General features: G+C 40.5%; 1 protein-coding gene across 1 annotated transcript; it reads right to left on the reverse strand.

Moving 5' to 3' along the window:
- Nucleotides 1-1,560: 1,560 nt before the first annotated feature.
- LOC127426977 (DNA-directed RNA polymerase II subunit RPB1-like) lies at nucleotides 1,561-19,609 on the reverse strand. Its single transcript, XM_051674217.1, has 28 exons — nucleotides 19,289-19,609; nucleotides 18,089-18,221; nucleotides 17,830-17,966; nucleotides 17,503-17,676; nucleotides 17,094-17,375; nucleotides 16,830-16,991; nucleotides 16,379-16,599; nucleotides 13,515-13,647; nucleotides 13,288-13,412; nucleotides 12,933-13,143; nucleotides 12,596-12,805; nucleotides 12,318-12,486; nucleotides 12,132-12,226; nucleotides 11,813-12,016; nucleotides 11,469-11,691; nucleotides 11,136-11,319; nucleotides 9,384-9,555; nucleotides 9,101-9,206; nucleotides 8,382-8,587; nucleotides 7,409-7,880; nucleotides 7,172-7,272; nucleotides 6,684-6,788; nucleotides 6,403-6,585; nucleotides 6,103-6,306; nucleotides 5,458-5,644; nucleotides 5,269-5,382; nucleotides 4,969-5,118; nucleotides 1,561-4,834 (listed from the first exon to the last, which is right to left on the reverse strand). The coding sequence occupies exons 1-28, from the start codon at nucleotides 19,373-19,375 to the stop codon at nucleotides 3,687-3,689; spliced, it is 5,898 nt and encodes a 1,965-aa protein (XP_051530177.1). The 5' UTR covers nucleotides 19,376-19,609; the 3' UTR covers nucleotides 1,561-3,686.
- Between the last annotated feature and the right edge of the window lie 470 nt (nucleotides 19,610-20,079).

The following is a 20,079-nucleotide window of genomic DNA, read 5'->3' on the forward strand; positions in this document are numbered from 1 at the left end:
CTGAGCACTGATGGAGGGATAATGCGTTCCTGGTGTAACTCAGGCAGTTGTTGTTGGCAACCTGTACCTGTAACGCAGGTGTAATATTCGGATTTACCGATCCTGTGCAGGTGTTGTTTCACGTGGTCTGCCACTGCGAGGACGATCAGCTGTCCTTCCTGTCTCCCTGTAGGGCTTTCTTAGGTGTCTCACAGTGCAGACATTGTAATGTATTGCCCTGGCCACATCTGCAGTCCTCATGCCTCCGTGCAGCATGCCTAAGGCACGTTCACGCAGATGAGCAGGGACCCTGGGCATCTTTCTTTTGGTGTTTTTCAGAGTCAGTAGAAAGGTCTCTTTAGTGTCCTAAGTTTTTATAACTGTGACCTTAATTGCCTACTGTCTGTAAGCTGTTAGTGTCTTAATGACACATGTTCATTAATTGTTTATGGTTCATTGAACAAGCATGGAAAACATTGTATAAACCCTTTACAGTAAAGATCTGTAAAGTTATTTGGATTTTTACAAAATTACCTTTAAAATACAGTGTGCTGAAAAAGGGACGTATCTTTTTTTTTTTTTTTTTTGCTGGGTTTATATTTGATCTAAGAGCTGTGCATTTGGAAGTCACAACTGAGGTCATAATATCAACCTTAAAATGTAGCCAAGCATGTGGTTGAAATGCAATGGCTATGACTGCATTCCCCCAGACATTTGAAAGAGCATAGGGGAAAGAGTTTCAGTGGTTATTGAATACAAGAACCTATCTCAGCCATGAAATGTAGAACACTGCCTAAGCAAGGGAAATTCTTGATTTGGAAATTAGAAATTATGAACTGGATAATGTCTGAGCATCAACAATGTGGTGTTCTTACAGACAGACATCGCTGTTTCATTAAAGAACCTAAACAAACACTCTGTTGAATCATAAGTCATATGATTTCTCACTTAAATTGCACCTGTTCTACTAGTAAGATACAACTCAATTCCAATTTGAAGCTTCAATACATAGTTGAGCTCAGTTAAAAACATCTATAGTACAATATAAATTAGCTCAGAAAATAATCTCAATTGTCCCTCTATTAAAAAAATAAAAGAATTGTGGTTACAGTGAGCCACTTATAATCTAAGTGAATGTGGCCAGTCCATAAACATTAAAGTTCAAAAGTGTTGCTACAAAACAAACATTGTGTTAACATGATTTTAATGTGATAAAATCTGTTCTACTTGATTTTAGTCTGATAAAATCAATTACAAGGTTGTCTCGTCATGGCAACAAAGTGATTTTATCACACCAAAAACATATTAACATGCATGATGTTTGCATCTAGTTACTATACTTTTGAAACCGTGTGTATGTTAATGTTTATGGATGGACCGGCCCCATTGACTTCTATTGTAAAAACCTTACATGTAATTGCCTTAATTGAGGGCTAACTTGAAATTGATTTGTGGAAATCAACATCATGCTACAAACACTGTTGACTGAGCTTAACTTGTATTGAACTCGAAAAAAATATTTTAATACATATTTCCACATCAAACACACAACCCCTGTTTTTTAAAGAAACAAACAACAGGTGTAATCAAACTTTTTATTTTTCTAAGTCAAAAAAAACAAAAAAACAAATAGATACAGAAAATGAAGTAATCAGACTGATTTCTATACAGTGGCAATTTCTCTTAATTTAAATGTTCTTTCCCCCATAAACCCCACCCAGTATTTACTCGATCGCATGAAAACCCTGTCTTACCATTTATTCCCTCATGCACACACGCACATTACTAGGAGCCTGGGTACAGAGTAATAACATGACTTGTTTGAAACATCCATGAAACTGAAGGCAAACAAGGACATTAAAGAGACACTGCCAAAACTGCTCTCCCTAATGCAATATGAGGCCTTAATTCTAAAACTGAAATATGCAAGAGCATTAAAGTTCTTTACAGGTCAACAAAAACTCCTGTCACTACAAGTGTCTATTAGGAAAACCAGCTTGAGGGAAACAACAGGTGCCGTTTGCACCTGAATAGAACCAAATGCCACTTGTCACTGATGTTAACTCAAGTCTCTGTCACCCTCTACTGTTTAAGCAAATGATGTTATAGAAAATGTATGCCTTTTGCCTATCAAGCACTAAGCAGGTACAGAATCAGCTGTGTGAAGACAAATTTAGGATAAATGACCACAAGGTCTAAGGGCACGATGACGCTAGATATGAAACAGTGCATATTCAAAAGGAAACAAGTCAAAGTGCACCTTTTCCCCAAGCACTTAATCCAGGGAGCCAGGCTGACTCGAAGACAACTATGAAGCCAGCACTAGAAAATTGTGTAAAATAAATCCTTTCCTCAATAATTCACACAAGAGAACAGCAAATGTACTTATAAAATAACTTTGAATAAATGATCCAAATATCAGAAACACACAATTATACACTTGCTAATTAGAGATTAAAGGGTTGAGTGCTAAGGACAGGGATTTCAGATCTCTGATAAGATTTAAAGCTAGTAGGTTTGAAAATGTTAACAGTTCAGCTTGTGCAAAGCAGTGCACCTAGTCATCTCCTGCCAAGCCCACTCTTAGGATAAAAGAAAACCAGAAAGGTAACAAATACACTTCCTCTGTGCGCTCAGAGGTACAAGACTGCTGGTTATTGTTTCATGTTTTGTTTTTGCTATTTTTAAAATGGTAAAGCACTGGGTAGATGCTGGTGAAGGACATAAGGCTTGCATCTTTTGGGGACAGAGGGATTTGGGGACACAATTGATTAGAAAGATGATGGCTTAAAACCATGCATCCTTTCTCCAATTATTACTATAAAATCACTACACAACACTTTTACCCATATCATGGGCTGGCATACATTACAGACTACAGTATTACAAGACTTTTTTTTTTATCTGAAAAATGTACATCACCTTCACCATGTTTCAAAATGCAACTTTCTAATAAACATCAGCCACTGCCCCATTTCTTTAGAAATAACATTTTTCATGAGTGAAGTCAAATTTGACAGAAAATCAACATTAACCTTTAAACAGATCTCAATTCTGACCTCCACTTATATTGCAAAAATCAAAACTAGCAACAAGCGCTTATATACATTAAGAAAAAAAGAATAGTTTCTGTAAAATGTAGAAGGTCAGTTTCCCCTTTCTTTTTAAGATATATAGATTTTTCAAGGTTTCATTTTGAAACTTTTTAGATACAATCCACTGTTTTCTGTTTGAAGGCTTTTGGCAATACTTTGAGATCTCATTTCTTTTACATCCAACACTGAATTTGAGAAAAAGTTAGGGAGACAGAAATGACTGGATGGAAAGGAGGAGCACAAATCTTTTTCCTCCAAAAACAGTCAACATCCAGCATCTTTCCATCAATTTTGAGTTACGGTTCAGTAATCTCTCCCTCAAACTTAGAACAAAAATGGTCTATACAAAGGCAGCCTTGTATGGCTTATAGTTCAAACCTGTGACAACAGATGCAACCATTAAAAGTGAGCTTGTTTAGTGAGGCTATTTTAGAATAGTCCAAGAAGTCCACATGTGAATTATAAAAAAAAAAAATAATTCACATGTGGGATCCCAAGTTCCTCAGCCTTCCCTGTAAATCACAGCAACCCCAGCTGAGTGGCTTTCCTTCAGTCTTTTTCCCAGGGTCAGAGTTCCAATCAGGGAAGTGGGACAAACGGCCCAAACCATCTTTAGTTATTTTCTTCATCACTGTCGTCAGGGCTGATGGCTGGGCTGTAGGTCGGAGAGGTGGGGCTGTAGCCAGGAGAAGTTGGGCTGTAGGTGGAGCCCTTGGGGCTAGTCGGAGAGTAGGTAGGAGATGTTGGTGAGTATTTTGGAGAAGTTGGAGAGTAGGTTGGGGAGGTGGGCGAATATTTGGGGCTGGTTGGGGTGTAAGTGGGAGAAGTTGGAGAGTAAGTAGGGGAGGTGGGGCTGTACTTGGGTGTAGTTGGAGAGTAGGTTGGAGAGGTGGGGCTGTATTTGGGTGAGGTGGGCGAGTACTTCGGGGAAGTGGGTGAATATTTAGGTGACGTTGGGGTATATTCAGGAGAACTGGGACTGTAGGAAGGAGAGGTGGGAGTGTATTTTGGAGAGGTGGGGGAGTATGATGGAGAACTCGGGCTGTAGGAGGGCGAACTTGGGGTGTAGGTGGGAGACTGTGGGGTGTAGCGTGGACTGGATGGTGAGTAGGATGGTGAGGTGGGTGAGTATGAAGGAGATGTGGGGGAATAATTGGGGCTGGTTGGGGTGTAATTGGGAGAGGTGGGCGAGTAGGAGGGCGAGGTAGGGCTGTAAGAAGGAGAGGTTGGGGAGTAACTGGGTGAGGTGGGTGTGTAGTTGGGTGAAGTGGGGCTGTAGCTTGGAGATGTTGGGGAGTAGCTTGGGGAGGTTGGAGAGTAGCTGGGGGAGGTAGGGGAGTAGGAAGGGGAGGTGGGGGAATAAGACGGAGAGGTGGGGGAGTAGGATGGGGATGTGGGGCTGTAGCTTGGCGAGGTGGGGCTGTAGCTGGGTGACGTTGGGCTATAGCTTGGTGATGTGGGCGAGTAGGATGGTGAGGTTGGGGAGTAAGACGGCGAGGTCGGAGAGTAAGAGGGTGAGGTTGGGGAGTAGCTTGGAGATGTCGGAGAATAGGATGGAGATGTGGGAGAATAGGAGGGTGATGTGGGAGAGTAGGACGGAGATGTGGGGCTGTAGTTGGGGCTGGTGGGAGAATAAGATGGCGAAGTTGGAGAGTATGATGGTGAGGTTGGAGAGTAGCCAGGGCTCTGTGGGGTGTAGCCACCAGGGGAACGAGGCTCGTAGGCAGGAGATGTTGGAGAGTAGTTGGGAGACAAAGCTCCTGAAAAAATTGAAGGAAAACATTAGTGACCAGTTCAGTTTGCAAAAAAAATAAAAACATGCAACTGGACAAACAATGTTGTCACAAAATTGTTACTATGAAGAAAACCAGGCTTAAATGAACAGTGCAGTAACCTGGTGAGGGGATATAAGGGCTGGCTGGCCCAGGTGATCCAGGAGAACCAGGAGTAGGGGACCAGGCAGGAGAGTAGCCGGGCGAGAAGCCACTGGCATCAGACGCAGCGCTGGGAGAGAAGCCTGCGGCACCTGGTGTCATTCCACTTCCTTTATGGAAAAGAACAGAGCATGAAAAAGTTAAGTCTGCAATCATGCACAAGAGATAAGGCACTGTAAATAAGGGTGTTACTAAAAATATATATATATATATATATATTTTTTTTTTTTACTGATATCACAGTAGAATGCTTCACTTACCGACACTGGGAGACCAAGCACCATATGCAGGAGTAGCTCCTGTGTTCCAGGGAGTCATTGCTGGAGACATGCCACTCATGGGGCTGGGGGCAGAGCCAAAGAACATACCTGTGGCTGGAAAGGAAAAAGTGTTATTATTTGGCTTAAATTTTAAGACCTCAAGGTCTCAAAATAGGACTTTTCACTTACGTCCTGCAACACTTATGCCAGGGATGTTGGTAGGAATCTCCATGCCATATTTGCATTTCTCAGCATCCAATAACAGGTCAAAGCAGCCAGTGCCTGCAGGAGCCAGCTGTCCCAGCATAATGTTCTCAGACACACCTTTCATTGGGTCACTTTCCCCATGAGATGAGGCTTCCATCAACACATCCACCTGTAGAAAATAGAAGTTTGTTCAGAAAGTTTATATTAAAATTTAAGAATGTCAGAGTTTCTTGTATTTGGTATGTCCCAATTTTTGCAATGACATCATGGGAGAGGTGGCCTGGACTCAAGTTTGTGCAAAACCTGATGATCCATGTTACCCCTGCATGATTTTAAAATCTTCCAAAGAGCATCTTGTGCTTTAATGGAAGAAACTAGTTCTTGACCTTTTGTACAGTGTTAACATGGTCAATGTCACAAATATGCTTATTTGATTAATAGCCAAGAAATATTGAAGAATCTTTGTCATTGCATTTTATTAGATTTCAAAATCCTAAAGCTTCGTTTTGAGGTTTAAAATCATAATTTGAATATCAAATGTAAAAATTTCAATATAGACTCTTAAAATCCCACTGTATAATATAAATCAAAATGTTTTGAATTAAGTGGATAAATTTGAGTTCTCACAGTTTCTTCAAAGGAGCACTTCATGAGTGGTCCAGTGTCCTGTCTATTGATGCCATGACGAGTGATGGCCATCAGGTGACCCCTACAGGTCATTGTGTCACACAGCAAGGCAAGATGGCGATAGTTGACATAAGAACCGTCGAAAGAGATGACATGGTATAACTCTCTCTCCAGAGCCTTACGCACCGCCTCAATACCAAGAACCTGCAGGTGAAGAGCACACATTTGATAAGTTCTTTGTCTAAAAATGGTGACCAATGAAGTCCTCAAAGTGCAAACTATTGAATTGAAAAGTCTTACAGTGAAAATCTCCACAATGTCATTGGAGGTGGTCCTGACAGGGTCCACATCTTTCTCACTGAGGACCCTCATGAGGCTGACTCCATCTGTTTCCAGAATCCACTCCTGCAGGGCTTTAAACTCTCCCTCTTCTGTAATGATGATTTTCTTCTTGTTGTCCGTCTGTGGAAGATGCATGTAGACCTAGGGAACAGAGTGGGAGAAATTAATCATTCAGTGTAAAAAGTGTTCTTTAAACAAGTAAAATTATTTCTATAGTGAGAAGTTTATAAATAAAATACCTTGCTGATCTGCTCGATGCCTTGGAGGGTCATGTCTGTTAGCATGTTGGATTCAATGCAGCGCAGGAAGACATCATCATCCATCTTATCCACTACCTCCTCATCCTGGAGATGAGATCAGAAGTTTAGGATATGATATTGAGAGCAATGAGGCTAGTTAACACCTTTTTACAAATTAATTTCCATGACCTTTCGAGTCATTTGTGATTACTGGATAAAACATTTTTAAAAGATAATTTTGATTCAGACTGATTCCCTAATGAACCACTCAGGCCGATTGGTGTACGGTTCAATTTCCTTTAAAAGAACTGACTTAAAAGAACAATCTGCTCACAATCAGACATCAACATGGTCTGTGAGCAAGTTGTAAAGTAATTTCTATGACTTATCCAGGACTTTAAAACAGTTTCAAAATTCCCTGATATTTCCAGATTTTTCATGATGGTCAGAACCCTGATCAAACAAGATCAATTAGGAAAAAAAAGTACCTCTTGGAACTTATTCTCATCGCTATTCATGATACGAATTCGCAGCACCAGTTTCTCAGCATTGTCATCATTGAAGATGCAGTTTAGGTCATCACCAAATCCTAGGAGAGAGAGAGGGATTAGTGTTTGACACTTTATGTACCACCCCACAAAAAGCCTGTTTCATAATTTAAACAATGTATAAACATTTGTGTATTTGATCTACTGATAAATATTCTCATGGTTGTTTACACTCACCAGCATTGATCTTCTCTGCGATCTGTTCCATGGTCAGTTTACGGTCAGTCATGTGTTTGCGGTCGAGTTCGATACGCAGCAGCCAAGGTGAAATGCGGGTCACGTCAAAGTCAGGCATCTCGTAGTATACGTTCACCCACTCCTGATCCTCCGTCACCACTGTGTTCTGTGGGTTGGGGTCATAATAAATGGCTGTGTTGGCAGTGACCTTGCGCAGGGTTGTGTGCTCCAGCCGACAGAGGATATCTTTGGCCCTCTCTGCATCACGGGCCGCTTGGCCCAGGAGGAAGACTGTCAAAGAGGGAGTCTTGGGTCGCTTAGAGATGTTGATAAGCTCTTTGAGACGAGGCACACCAAGAGTGACGTTTTTGGCAGACACACCAGCATAATGGAAAGTGTTCAGGGTCATCTGAGTGGCAGGCTCTCCCAAAGATTGGGCAGCCAGAGCACCTACCATCTCACCAGGGTGAGCCTGAGGAAGAGACGAGGCAAAGTTCAATGGAGTCGTCCTTGGCCAATGGGAACACTTTAATGTAATAATGTTGGAGAAAATTCTTTAAAGGCATAGTTTGACCAAAAATGAATGATTTTCTCCAACTCGTTGTTCCAAACCCGTATGAACATGATGTTTCACAATGTTTGTCGCAGTCATCATTCACTTTCATTGCATCTTTTTACCATACAAAAAAAAAAAAAAAAACAAAACAAAAAAAAAAAAAAGATGGTGGCCGATGCGGTCACTTTGCCTAAGATGTCCCTTTGTGTTCCACAAAAGACAACATGGAACATTATGAGTAAATGATCATTTTCATCTTTGCCTTTGAACTATCCATTTAAAAATCTTAAGGTAAATTGCTCTAGTTGATTTTAAATTCAATAATTGTACAATTACAAGTGTCGTTGCTCTCTCCTTCCTACTTTATACAAGATTTATACAATATTTGAACAGCTCTAATCAAGCATTAATACTTACAATCGACTGGTTAAATTTGGTCTCTATCTCTCCGAGCAACCAATCAAAAGCCTCTGTGCTAAGACGGAACTCCTCAGTCATTCGCTTCGAGCAGAGGGTTGAACGCAGGTGGATATTGAAGAGCAGAGTGGCGTTCTCCTGGGCTTGCCTGCTTAGCTGATCATCACCATTTACGATCACCAGCTTCTTACTCAACTCCTGAACTCCTATACACAAAAACCACATTGTGAATAGAACCATAGCCTTGTAATTAATGCACAATTGTACTGTTGCAGGGTTCATCTGTAGCCCATTCCAATAACACAATTAGTGAGTGTTTCCACAATCACGACAAAGCAAAGTAATGGTGCTTGCATTATGGGGAACAAAAGCTGAATAAAAAGGAAGTCATATGAACTACTGAGTAGGCACAGAAAAATAGTATATGTGGTCAATTTCACCAATTTTTCTTCGGTCAACAAGTATACAAAAGATATAAAACTGGCTTTTATAATCAGCTTGCACAGATCTGCCACAAGACAATGTAAGCTATAGGGATCAGTCGTCAGCAGGCTTTATTTAGCTGGCAGAAGCAAGGTCTTAATTTAGTTGGGAGACCTGCTCAATCACTACAGCCTTAAGAGGTTTAAAGCAGTGTATAAAACGGTGTAGCAGGATGACAAAAATATAAAGGCTTAACTGTTAAAACATTCCCCACCCAATTAGTTTGTTTCACCCACCTTCCACTACTCGCACTGGGTTGAGGTCAGTTGGTGTCCGAGGATTTATGCGGAAAATCTTCTGAGCATTCCAAATCATTCTGGCGAGGTTGCATGGCAGTACCACCTAGGGGAAACATGCCAGTTTCCATTAACTTTGGGTCTAAAGACCTGTTGTGTGCATGTACACTGTACAGTTATACTCATGCATGTCATCCATTTGTGACCATTGTATGAGGCCATCTCAACCAAACGGCAAATGCACATGAAGCTTAAATGTTTAATCTAACACTGCGGGACACACCTTGCTGTCTCCTGTGGGAAAAATGGCTCTCAGGATCTCTCGGTCTTCCCTCATCTTCTCAAACTCTCGCTCCAGCCCACTCTGGACATGAGCATTTGTCATCACATCTTTCACCACATCCTCCTGTAGAGTGCGACGGAGAGCTCGTTCGTTGGTGTAGTCAAACTTGAATCTATGCGATTAAAGACAGATGTTGAAGGTTGAATTAATGATGTTAGCAGGTAATCAGCTGTGTATCGGCTCTTTGCTCAGACAAGAAAACCATAATTTGAAAACAAACAATAACTTTGAAAAGGACCAACTCGCACTAAAAAAAAAAAAAAAAAAAAAAGGACATAGGTTAACCTATGTCATCTTTAAAGAGCTAATTAACAGCATATAATTAGTGTAATTTTTTATGCTACAACACTTTTCCCTCCTTAATATGCAGTGAAAACTATCAGCAAGCCATTTTATAAGTTGATTTCCCCCAAAAAGTAAACACCTAACCAGCCGGACATTGGGTGTGTTCGACTTCCAATTGTGCCCCACCTTACCAATCGGCCAGATTTGCTAGTTGCAGTTTTGCCGGGGGAAAGAGTAGAAAAGAGAGCCATCAGATTGCGCAATGTTTGCTATATTTATTGTAGATATGGATACGTGATAGAAATTCAGCTATACAGACGGTTGAACGTTATTTGACAAAAATAACTCCAATGTTATATTTAGGATTGTGCTGTGAGGTTCTGTATAAAATCACTTCATTCGATAAAAATACAATTTCATGTTGAAAATTGTTATACTTTAATCAAAGTTTTAATTTATTTAAACAATTTTGATGATAAAAATTAAAATAAACTGCTGATATTGAGTTCAGAAAAAAAAAAAAAAAAAACAGGTATCGGTCTCGGTATTGGTAAGTACTAAACAAAAAGTAGCAGTACTCATACTCAAAAAATGGTATCGGGACATACCTATATACAAGAGAGTCCTATATAAGCCAACATTATTTAAAAACCAATACATAAATAAAAATAAAATAATTTTAGGAATAAATGTGCAAGTTTACGCTTACATGAAAATACAATTTTACGTTTATATAAACACATTTGGGGTATACTTCGTTTCTGTGTGTTCCGGGTTGGCTCGTGCCCCCTTGACCGCATTGCTTTTCGAAGAGAAAATATGAACGCATTTGACGCATGCCCACTACAGCTGCTTTGTGATACTCTTAATACAGTCAATGGCAAGCGCATGCACAGACGATGTGTCCACCTGTTGGGAAAATCTGGGCTGATAATGAAATTTGCATCACACATATGGTGTGCGATGTGATTTGCAACACGGACAGCCGAAATATACTTTGGCCTTAAGAATAAGCTGTGCTGTCATATGAGCTTGTGCAGCTGAATCAGCTGAGCCAGGCAGCTGGTCTCGCCTTACCCTCACGACATGTTGATGGCTTACACCAAAGAAAGTCTGATAGATTTTCTTACCGACATGCAATGGTTCAAACCAGGCGCATATCAGTCTGCACAGCGCTGCATGAAGTTGAACACACCTATAGTAACATCGGCTCAAACAATGGACCATCTACTTTTGACCAATGGTGGTTGGGGTAGTGTTCAGGAAACCCATTTGAGAATTTTTGCAATTCCGTTTGGTGACACTAGTGCCACAGAAATTAAACACTGAAGCTTTCATTTTCAGTTGGCTTAAACTATTATTGGTAAACACTACATCACTATGAGCACAAAAAGCATCTACACTCACTTCTTCTCAAAGGCTTTGTTGGAGGGCTTAAGTGTGGCCATGTTCTGAAACTCCACTGCTTCGGCTGCCAGCCCATCCTCTCCATACCTCAGCTGGACAACCTGGTTAATGGAATTTCTGACTGTAGCATCGTACTTCACCATAACAGACTCCATAGATTTGATCAGACGACGCTGAATGTAACCTGAAGAATGGGAAAAAAATACATCAGAAAACACTTAATTTAAATTAAAAACTGATAAACATAAGTGTAGATCAATTTCTCATGACACATTACGGTGGGACCAGAAACAGGCATTGCAGCCCCCATTAGCTCCTCATTCCATTCATTACCTGTCTCAGCAGTTTTGACAGCTGTGTCGATCAGACCCTCTCTGCCTCCCATGGCGTGAAAGAAGAACTCCGTTGGCGTCAGACCGGCCAAATAAGAGTTTTCCACAAAGCCTCTACTCTCAGGACCATAGTCATCTTTAATGAAGTGAGGGAGAGTGCGGTGCTTAAAACCAAAAGGGATTCGTTTACCCTCAACGTTTTGCTGCCCCACCACAGCAATAACCTAGAAGGGTGAAGATAAAATTGTTCAAAAACAGTATGAAACAGTTATTGTTTGATTACTCATGTGTCCATGTCAAGTGCCTTAAGGCGTAAGACTTACTTACAATCAAACACCATCTCACCTGTGAAATGTTAATTTTTGAACCTTTGGAACCAGCCACCACCATGGATTTGAAATTGTTATACTCTGACAGTGATTTCTGGGCAGAGGATCCAGTCTTGTCACGAGCATCGTTCAGAATGCGGTTAACCTGGTTCTCAAAGGTCTGTCTCAGAGTGTTACCAGGTGTAGGCTCCAACTCATTATTGTGAGCTTTCTCAATGACCTGTGAGAAGAGATTACATGCATAAATGTATGCACAAGGGCTCCATTACATAGATTCCTGAAGTTTAGCAATATCAAAAAATGCTTCAATTACATGTTTGACTACAAATTCTCACCTCTATCACATCCTGTTTGGCTTTCTTAATAGTGTTCTGAATGTCCTGATATGTCGCTTTATCGGCAATGGAGTCTCCAATACCAATAGAGTGACCTGAAGCAGACAAGGGGTAAAAAAATTAAGTGTCTGATGTCAAAATGACTTTAAACAGGTGTACAACTACCAAAACTGCTTTGTATTATACCCTCAATGAGCAGCCAGTTGTTGACCACAGTCTGGATGTTGGAATAAAAGAGTCGTGTGATGTCATGGCCCATCTCAAGGTATGAGATATGGACCAGAGAGCCGGCTGAAGTTCCTAAAGACTTCTTACACAGAATCCCCATGATCAGCTCACCATTCTCCACAATTACCTGAAAAAGCATTCAAATCACATACACTCAGACAACCAGACTTGCATAAACAACGTTTGGATGAATAAACCTTTAAAACAGTGCCAAAATTTGGGAACCCCTATTGTACCTTGGTATCTCCAGGGGAGATGTGCTTATAAGGACCACTGTCCTCTTCATCAGGGTGGGTGCTGTGTGTGCGTATGGCATTAATGTGTCCAGGAATGATCAAGCTGAAGATCTGTTTGCCTGTCCATAGAGGTCGAGGCTTCAAGATGGCTGGTTGGGGCACTTTACCATCCCATGTTGAGAGAAACATAAGAAGGTTCATCACCTCACCCTGAAATAAAGCAAACAAATAAGAGCCAAGCTCTTCATTAGCATGAATGTCATTCATCTGTACATCCTTACAGCTTGTTACATTCATGATTCAGGTCAAACTTGCTCCCAATGCTTTGTAAACACACCCTCTCTAAGAAGACATCTCTCTTGGTGAACTTGCGCACAGCTGTGAGTGTGTCCTGCACAATGCCCATGACTGGTCTGTTGGACTGTGGTGTGACAATCATACGGGGCACCATGGCCAGTTCTTGGATCTCAGCACGGGTCTCCAGAGACTGTGGCAAGTGCAGGTTCATCTCATCGCCGTCAAAGTCAGCGTTGTACGGGGTTGTCACACTAGAGGTAAAGGGAATGTTTCTTTTAAAATACAATCGCCCTCTTCTGCAGAGTCAAATATGCTCCTATTGGAATGTTGCTAAATCTGATCAGCATAAACTACAACCACTGTGACAGACCAAGTCTTAAGGAAATCTGGAATACCTCAGGTTGAGTCGAAATGTAGACCAAGGCAAGATTCGCACTCTATGGCCCATCATAGACATTTTGTGCAGCGTGGGCTGTCTGTTGAACACAATAATGTCCCCATCGCACATGTGTCGTTCAACCTGGCAAGAAAACACATGGATTTCAAACACTGCTCACCATATTATGTTATACCCCAAATTCTTACATTAAACTGGTCAGTGCAACAGATGGTCAAAACTAACTTTGTATCCAATCTGAAGGTGAAGGTCACTTGGTTTAGGGTGGAAACGCAGGTCAATTCTGTCACCGTTGTCACGGACGATATATTTGGCTCCTGGGTACTGACTGTTACCTCTCCTCACAAGCTCTTGGAGTCTGGAAAGTTAAAGGAGAGAAGAGTTAAAGTAGTCTAAACTTAGTTGGAGCTGAACTTGACAATGACTACAATTACATTTATGACAAAATACCATTGTCATTGTGTGTATACTGTATCTATATATCTATCCATCTACAGTTGAATTCAGAAATTTACATACACCTTAGCCAAATACATTTAAACTCAGTTTTCCACAATTCCTGACATTTTTTCGTAGAAAACATTCCGTGTCATAGGTCAGTTAGGATCACTACTTTATTTTAAGAATGTGAAATGTCAGAATAATACTAGAGAGAACAACTTATTTCAGCTTTTATTTCTTTCATCACATTCCCAGTGGGTCAGAAGTTTACGTACACTTTGTTAGTATTTGGTAGCATTGCCTTTGAATGGTTTAACTTGGGTCAAACGTTTTGGGTAGCCTTCCACAAGCTTCTCACAATAAGTTGCTGGAATTTTGGCCCATTCCTCCAAGACTGAACTGGTGTAACCGAGTCAAGTTTGTTGGCCTCCTTGCTCGCACACACTTTTTCAGTTCTGCCCACAAATTTTCTATCAGATTGAGGTCAGGGCTTTGTGATGCCACTCCAATACCTTGACTTTGTTGTCCTTAAGCCATTTTGACACAACTTGAGGTATGCTTGGGGTCATTGTCCATTTGCGACCGAGCTTTAACTTCCAGGCTGATGTCTTGAGATGTTGCTTCAATATCCACATAATGTTCCTTCCTCATGATGCCATCTATTTTGTGAAGTGCACTAGTCCCTCCTGCAGCAAAGCACCCCCACAACATGATGCTGCCACCCCCATGCTTCACGGTTGGGATGGTGTTCTTCGGCTTGCAAGCCTCACCCTTTTTCCTCCAAACATAATGATGTCATTATGGCCAAAAAGCTTCATTTTTGTTTCATCAGATCAGAGGAAATTTCTCCAAAAAGTAAGATCTTTGCCCCCACTTTCACTTGTAAACTGTAGTCTGGCATTTTTATGGTGATTTTGGACAGTGGCTTCTTTGCTGAGAAGCCTTTCAGGTTATGTCAATATAGGACTCATTTTACTATGGATAGTTACTAGTCTACCAGTTTCCTCCAGCATCTCCACAAGGTCCTTTGCTGTTGCTCTGGGACTGATTTTCACTTTTCGCACCAAACTATGTTCATCTCTTGGAGACAGAATGAGTCTCATTCCTGAGCGGTATGATGACTGTGTGGTCCCATGGTGTATATACTTGAGTACTATTGTTGTACAGATGAATGCGGTACCTTCAGGCATTTGGAAATTGCTCCCAAGGATGAACCAGACTTGTGAAGGTCCACAATTTTTTTTTCTGAAGTCTTGGCTGATTTCTTTTGATTTTCCCATGATGTCAAAAAAGAGGCACTGAGTTTGAAGGTAGGCCTTAAAATACATCCATAGGTACACCTCCAATTCAGTACACATCCTATCAGAAGCTAATTGGCTAATGGTCTAAAGGATTGATATCATTTTCTGGAATTTTCCAAGCTGCTGTGAATGAAAACTTCTGACCCACCGGAATTGTGATGTGGTCAATTAAAAGTGAAACAATCTGTCCGTTAACAATTGTCTGGAAAAATGACTCATGTCATGCACAAAGTAGATGTCCTAAACGACTTGCCAAAACTACAGTTTGCTAATATGAAATCTGTGGAGTGGTTAAAAAAAAAAATTAGTTAATGACTTCAACCAAAGTGTATGAAAACTTCTGACTTCAACTGTATCTATCTATCCATCCATCCATACACACACACACACACAATACTGGTTAGTAATGGATTACATGTAATCTGGACTGCTTCATTAAAGATTACAAAAATCAAGTACTTGTTATTAGATTCATTAATTTTTAAATACTTGTAATTAGATTTTGTTTATGGATTATATAATCAGACAAAAGTAAATTGTACATAATATAATTCTCTTTTTAAATATTTTACATTTTTCATTCTAATTCAGCCTACAGCTGATATGCATTCGGTAAATCTTCAAGTTTTTTTTTTTCTCTCTAATGGAGAGTGGGGGCGGGCGGGTTCTTTGCGACAATTTGAGTTTTGTGTGTGAAATTGATTTACAAATATAACTGGTCTGATCTGAATCATTAAACTGAAAAGCCGTTTGTAATGCTAAAATTGCTAGAGTAAGAACATTTTATGCGCCTTTTATTTCACATAGAAACAGAAAAATAGCAAGTAAAATGCACAAAAAAAACATCACTATTGTGATCCAATAAATTCTTTAATGCATTTACATAACATTGTCAAAATGGTCCAAGCTTATCCTAGTCAAATGCATGTAACAAAAAACAAGTTCAGAAGTAATCCAAAAGAAATCAGATGAGATTACTTTAAAATGAAATCCAAGAGATTACATTACTGACTACAAATTTAGTCATGTAATTTATAATCCATACCAGATTACAATTCAGAAGTAATCTACCTAGCACTTTGTGTAATAAACAAACATACTGTATATAGCGCAAAAAACTGTTTTTATGAACTTTTTGCCTTTGCCAGGGAAAAGCCCTTAATGGTTTAAGGCATTTATGCTACCTGCTTAAGCATAACCTGAGTAAGATTATGCATGTCAATGAACTCCATTACTGTGGGCCCTGGCTTATGGAGATGATCTTAAAATTAAGACACAGAAATAAAAATTAAAGAGTGTGTAAATAACGGCTGTACAATAAAGAGATCTAAATACTCCAAATGTTACCTGTCAATGTTAAAGGGCGTAACAATCTCAGGGAAGGTCATGTTTGCAGCAATGGAACGGGGAACTCCGACCTGGTCGATCTGCAGGTTGGGATCAGGTGTGATGACAGTTCGGGCAGAGAAGTCTACACGCTTCCCCATCAGATTACCTCTGACACGTCCTTCCTTACCCTTTAGCCTCTGCTTGATGGATTTTAGAGGACGACCAGACTTTTGCATTGCCTGAAACAAAACCAAGAAGATGAGGGCAACGTCTTCATTAGTCTGAATATGTGATGATTTGAACTGGCAACTAGTGCAGAAGCAAGCATTATGGCTGGCATAATCATACAGTTCATTTCAAAGGATGTAAATTCACATCTCATGTATCTAGAATCATGCAGATCACAAACAATTAACTGGCACTAGCCTCAATTCATATATTGTATAGTATAACAGATCACAGAGCTTACCCTAGGCAGGCCTGGTAGTTCATTGTCCACCATAGTGGCCACATGGAACTGAAGCAGCTTGACATCCTCTGCTATAACGTGAGCTGCAGCTCCACTCTGCTCATTTCGCCGTAGCTGGTTATTGATCTTTACAATGTCAGCCAACTTGTGTGTCAAATCATCCTAGAGGGAAAAGGAGTGAACAACTGAAATACAAGAATTCTAACAGCTATTAGTACTAAGCTCCACAACAGACTTTTTTCAGTTTGTTTTATAAGTGCTTACCTGATTTCTAGCAGATCCTTGCATGACCACAGCAGGTCTCACAGCAAGTGGGGGCACAGGCAAAACGGTGACGATCATCCACTCGGGACGGGAATATTTGGGGTCCATGCCGAGGATCACGTCCTCCTCGTCTGAAATGCGTTTGAAGATCTCATGCACGCGTTCAGGGCTGAGGAGAATCTTCTTCTCTTGGGAGTCTTCATTCACGTGCTTCCACTCAGCACACAGCTCCAGACCAGAGCGACGGATACGTGGCTGGTACCTGCCACAGCCTCCGTGTCCCTTGAAATGCAAAAATTCAAAATCAGTTAAATGGTTTGGTAAACATCTACATAAACATTTCAAAAACTTTTAGGACTCAATGTAAAGAGCCTATAAAACTGCCATCTGTGATGATACTCTTTAGCACCTTCTCTTTGGTAATGTCTTCTTCTGTCTCCTGCTGCTCCACTCCAAACTTGTTGTCCATCTCCTCTCCACCCTCGCAGATGTTTTTGCCTTTACAGAGGTCATAGACATGGGTCAGACGCTTTCGCGGCTGCCCCTTCGACTTGATCAAGATGTCTTTGATTTTTGGATTGTTCTGGGTAAAAAAGCAATTATTGTATAAAATTAGCTTGATGAATTCATCCATGCCTTTTCAACATGGAGATAAATTCCAAAGGAACTTCATCTGAAGAATGAGAGAACATTGCAACAGTGAGAAAATAAAATGGTATTTGAAACTACTACATACCGAATCCACAAGCAGCTTAGAACAGAAGAAGCAGACACAGCGGAGGACCTTTATGATCTTTGTAATGAAGCCAACATGAAAGACTGGCTTAGCCAGCTCAATGTGACCAAAATGACCAGGGCATTCTGTCATGTTACCTAAATGATGAAAACCAAATAAGTGGAACTTCAGAAATTTTCTTGCAAAAACATTTAAAAAAGGAGCTTTCAAAATATGTAAATACAACAAAGCCCAGGACAAAATCAGTATATGAACATACCCGCACATGTCTGGCATCTGCCGGATCTTTCAATTACCCCTTGCCGGGGGTCCATGAGACCACCCAGTTTAGGGCGTCCTCCCTCTGTGGTCTCAGGGTACTTGATGCCCCCTTCAGTGACTGACATCCGTTTCTGAAAATGATAATGTAATGGCATTACAAATTTTCATATTTACACAATGATTAGAAAATATTGTTAATACTTTTAAAAATCAAGTTTGAGAAATGCAAAGACAACAAAAACAATATATTTGTCATTAGCCAGAAGCCATAGCTTAGATGTAGGTTACATAAATTTGCCAGATGACACTGAAAAGTTCTTTAGACCTTTCTGTTGGAAACACGAACATCTCTAAGGCTGTTTTATAATTCCACAACTATGAGATTAATTTACATGTACCCAAAAAAGTACATTTTGAGCCCATGAAACATAAACGGACTACTTTGAGTCAACAAGTGCTTAATTCTTCATTCAACTCACCAGTCACCACCATTAAAAAAAATAATATATATATATATATATATATATATATATATATATATATATATATATATATATATATATATATATACACACACACATACACACACACACACACCAGCAGAAAAAAGGTTAAATGTTTAAGGTTTGTTATATAATGAAAAGGCCAGTTGCTTTTCACTGCTCTCAAGAAAAGTTTGACAGGTCAACACTGATATGAGAAACGTTCCGTGTTTATTGTAATACTCTCCTTCCTAAACATACGTGCATTTAAGGAACTGTAAGAATGAATGAATTTGACCTCTTTAATTGAAAGCATGCAAATAAAAGTTTCAGACATTTTATTGCCAATAAGGGAGACACTGGGAACAATGTGGAGACTTGGTCTAACTTTGGGTCTGCCAAGTGCCTCCAAAAGTGGTCAAAAAGAATAAAGAGACAAGAAAAACAACAACTTAAAATTATGAGTTCAAATCAGACTTTGTTGTTAACTGTTAAAGTCGGACTCTTGTGTAGTGTTTGTTCAACTTTCTAACACATGCTCTTGCTAGAGAGGAAGCATTGGCTAGCCGGCTATCTATGTTAGCTAAACACAGGCTCACAGAAGACACTTTCTGTTATTCTCCGTATTTAATATGATGTTAACACGATGAGGACTTGAGTAACACAGTAATACTCAAAGAATTAAGAGAATACCCCTTCCCAAGAGCAGAACCTACAAGTTCATCAGGGCTGAGGACGCCGAATTGCACTCTCCTGATGAGGCGCAATGGGCATGCGCTGTCGCTGGAAGGCGGTCCGTGCATCCTGTCTATTCAAAGAGACGCGTCCTCCCCCGGCACGCCGCTTTGTAAGAAGGAACACCTCTGAAACGCCACCAAGACTCTCCTGGCACCCAATGGTGACCGGAACTTGTCCGATGGCGGTTTCCCAGTGACTACCGTGTCTTGCTACTCAATGTGCTTTCTAAATTTGTGTTTATATACTAGCTATTGCCACTTCCAGCAATCCCCTTCCCTTCTTCTGATCTACACTCCAGTGCGCTCTAAGCGCATCTGAGAGCAAACCTCTCGCACACGTCTTTATATAGACTGTAAGCGTTGCTACAGGTTGACACAGTCTGCTTGGCAGGGGCTGCACAGTCAGAAGGCGGGTTATAGATCAACGATTCTGAGCGTTTATTGGCTGCGCGAGGGCAAAACTTGAATAATTCATTTAAATAGACGCACAGCCAATGGTGTTGCGCGTTGTTGAGTCCTGCCAATCCCATACGGTTGGAGGCGGGACACAGCATTTTAAGAGATGCAATAGGCCCATATAAACCAAGGGAGGGTCTTGAAATTTGTTATACATGAATATTAAATAATATTCAACCATATGGGATATCATTCGTCTGACGTTTCATTAATATTCATAAGAAGAGAGTAATTGACCAATTGTAAAAAACGCTTGACGGCGGTAAAATAACCCGCCTTCTTCACGAGCATTGCCGATTTTATCCGACTGGTAT

This window comes from Myxocyprinus asiaticus, chromosome 36 (genome assembly GCF_019703515.2).
Source record: "Myxocyprinus asiaticus isolate MX2 ecotype Aquarium Trade chromosome 36, UBuf_Myxa_2, whole genome shotgun sequence".
Lineage (NCBI taxonomy): Eukaryota > Metazoa > Chordata > Actinopteri > Cypriniformes > Catostomidae > Myxocyprinus > Myxocyprinus asiaticus.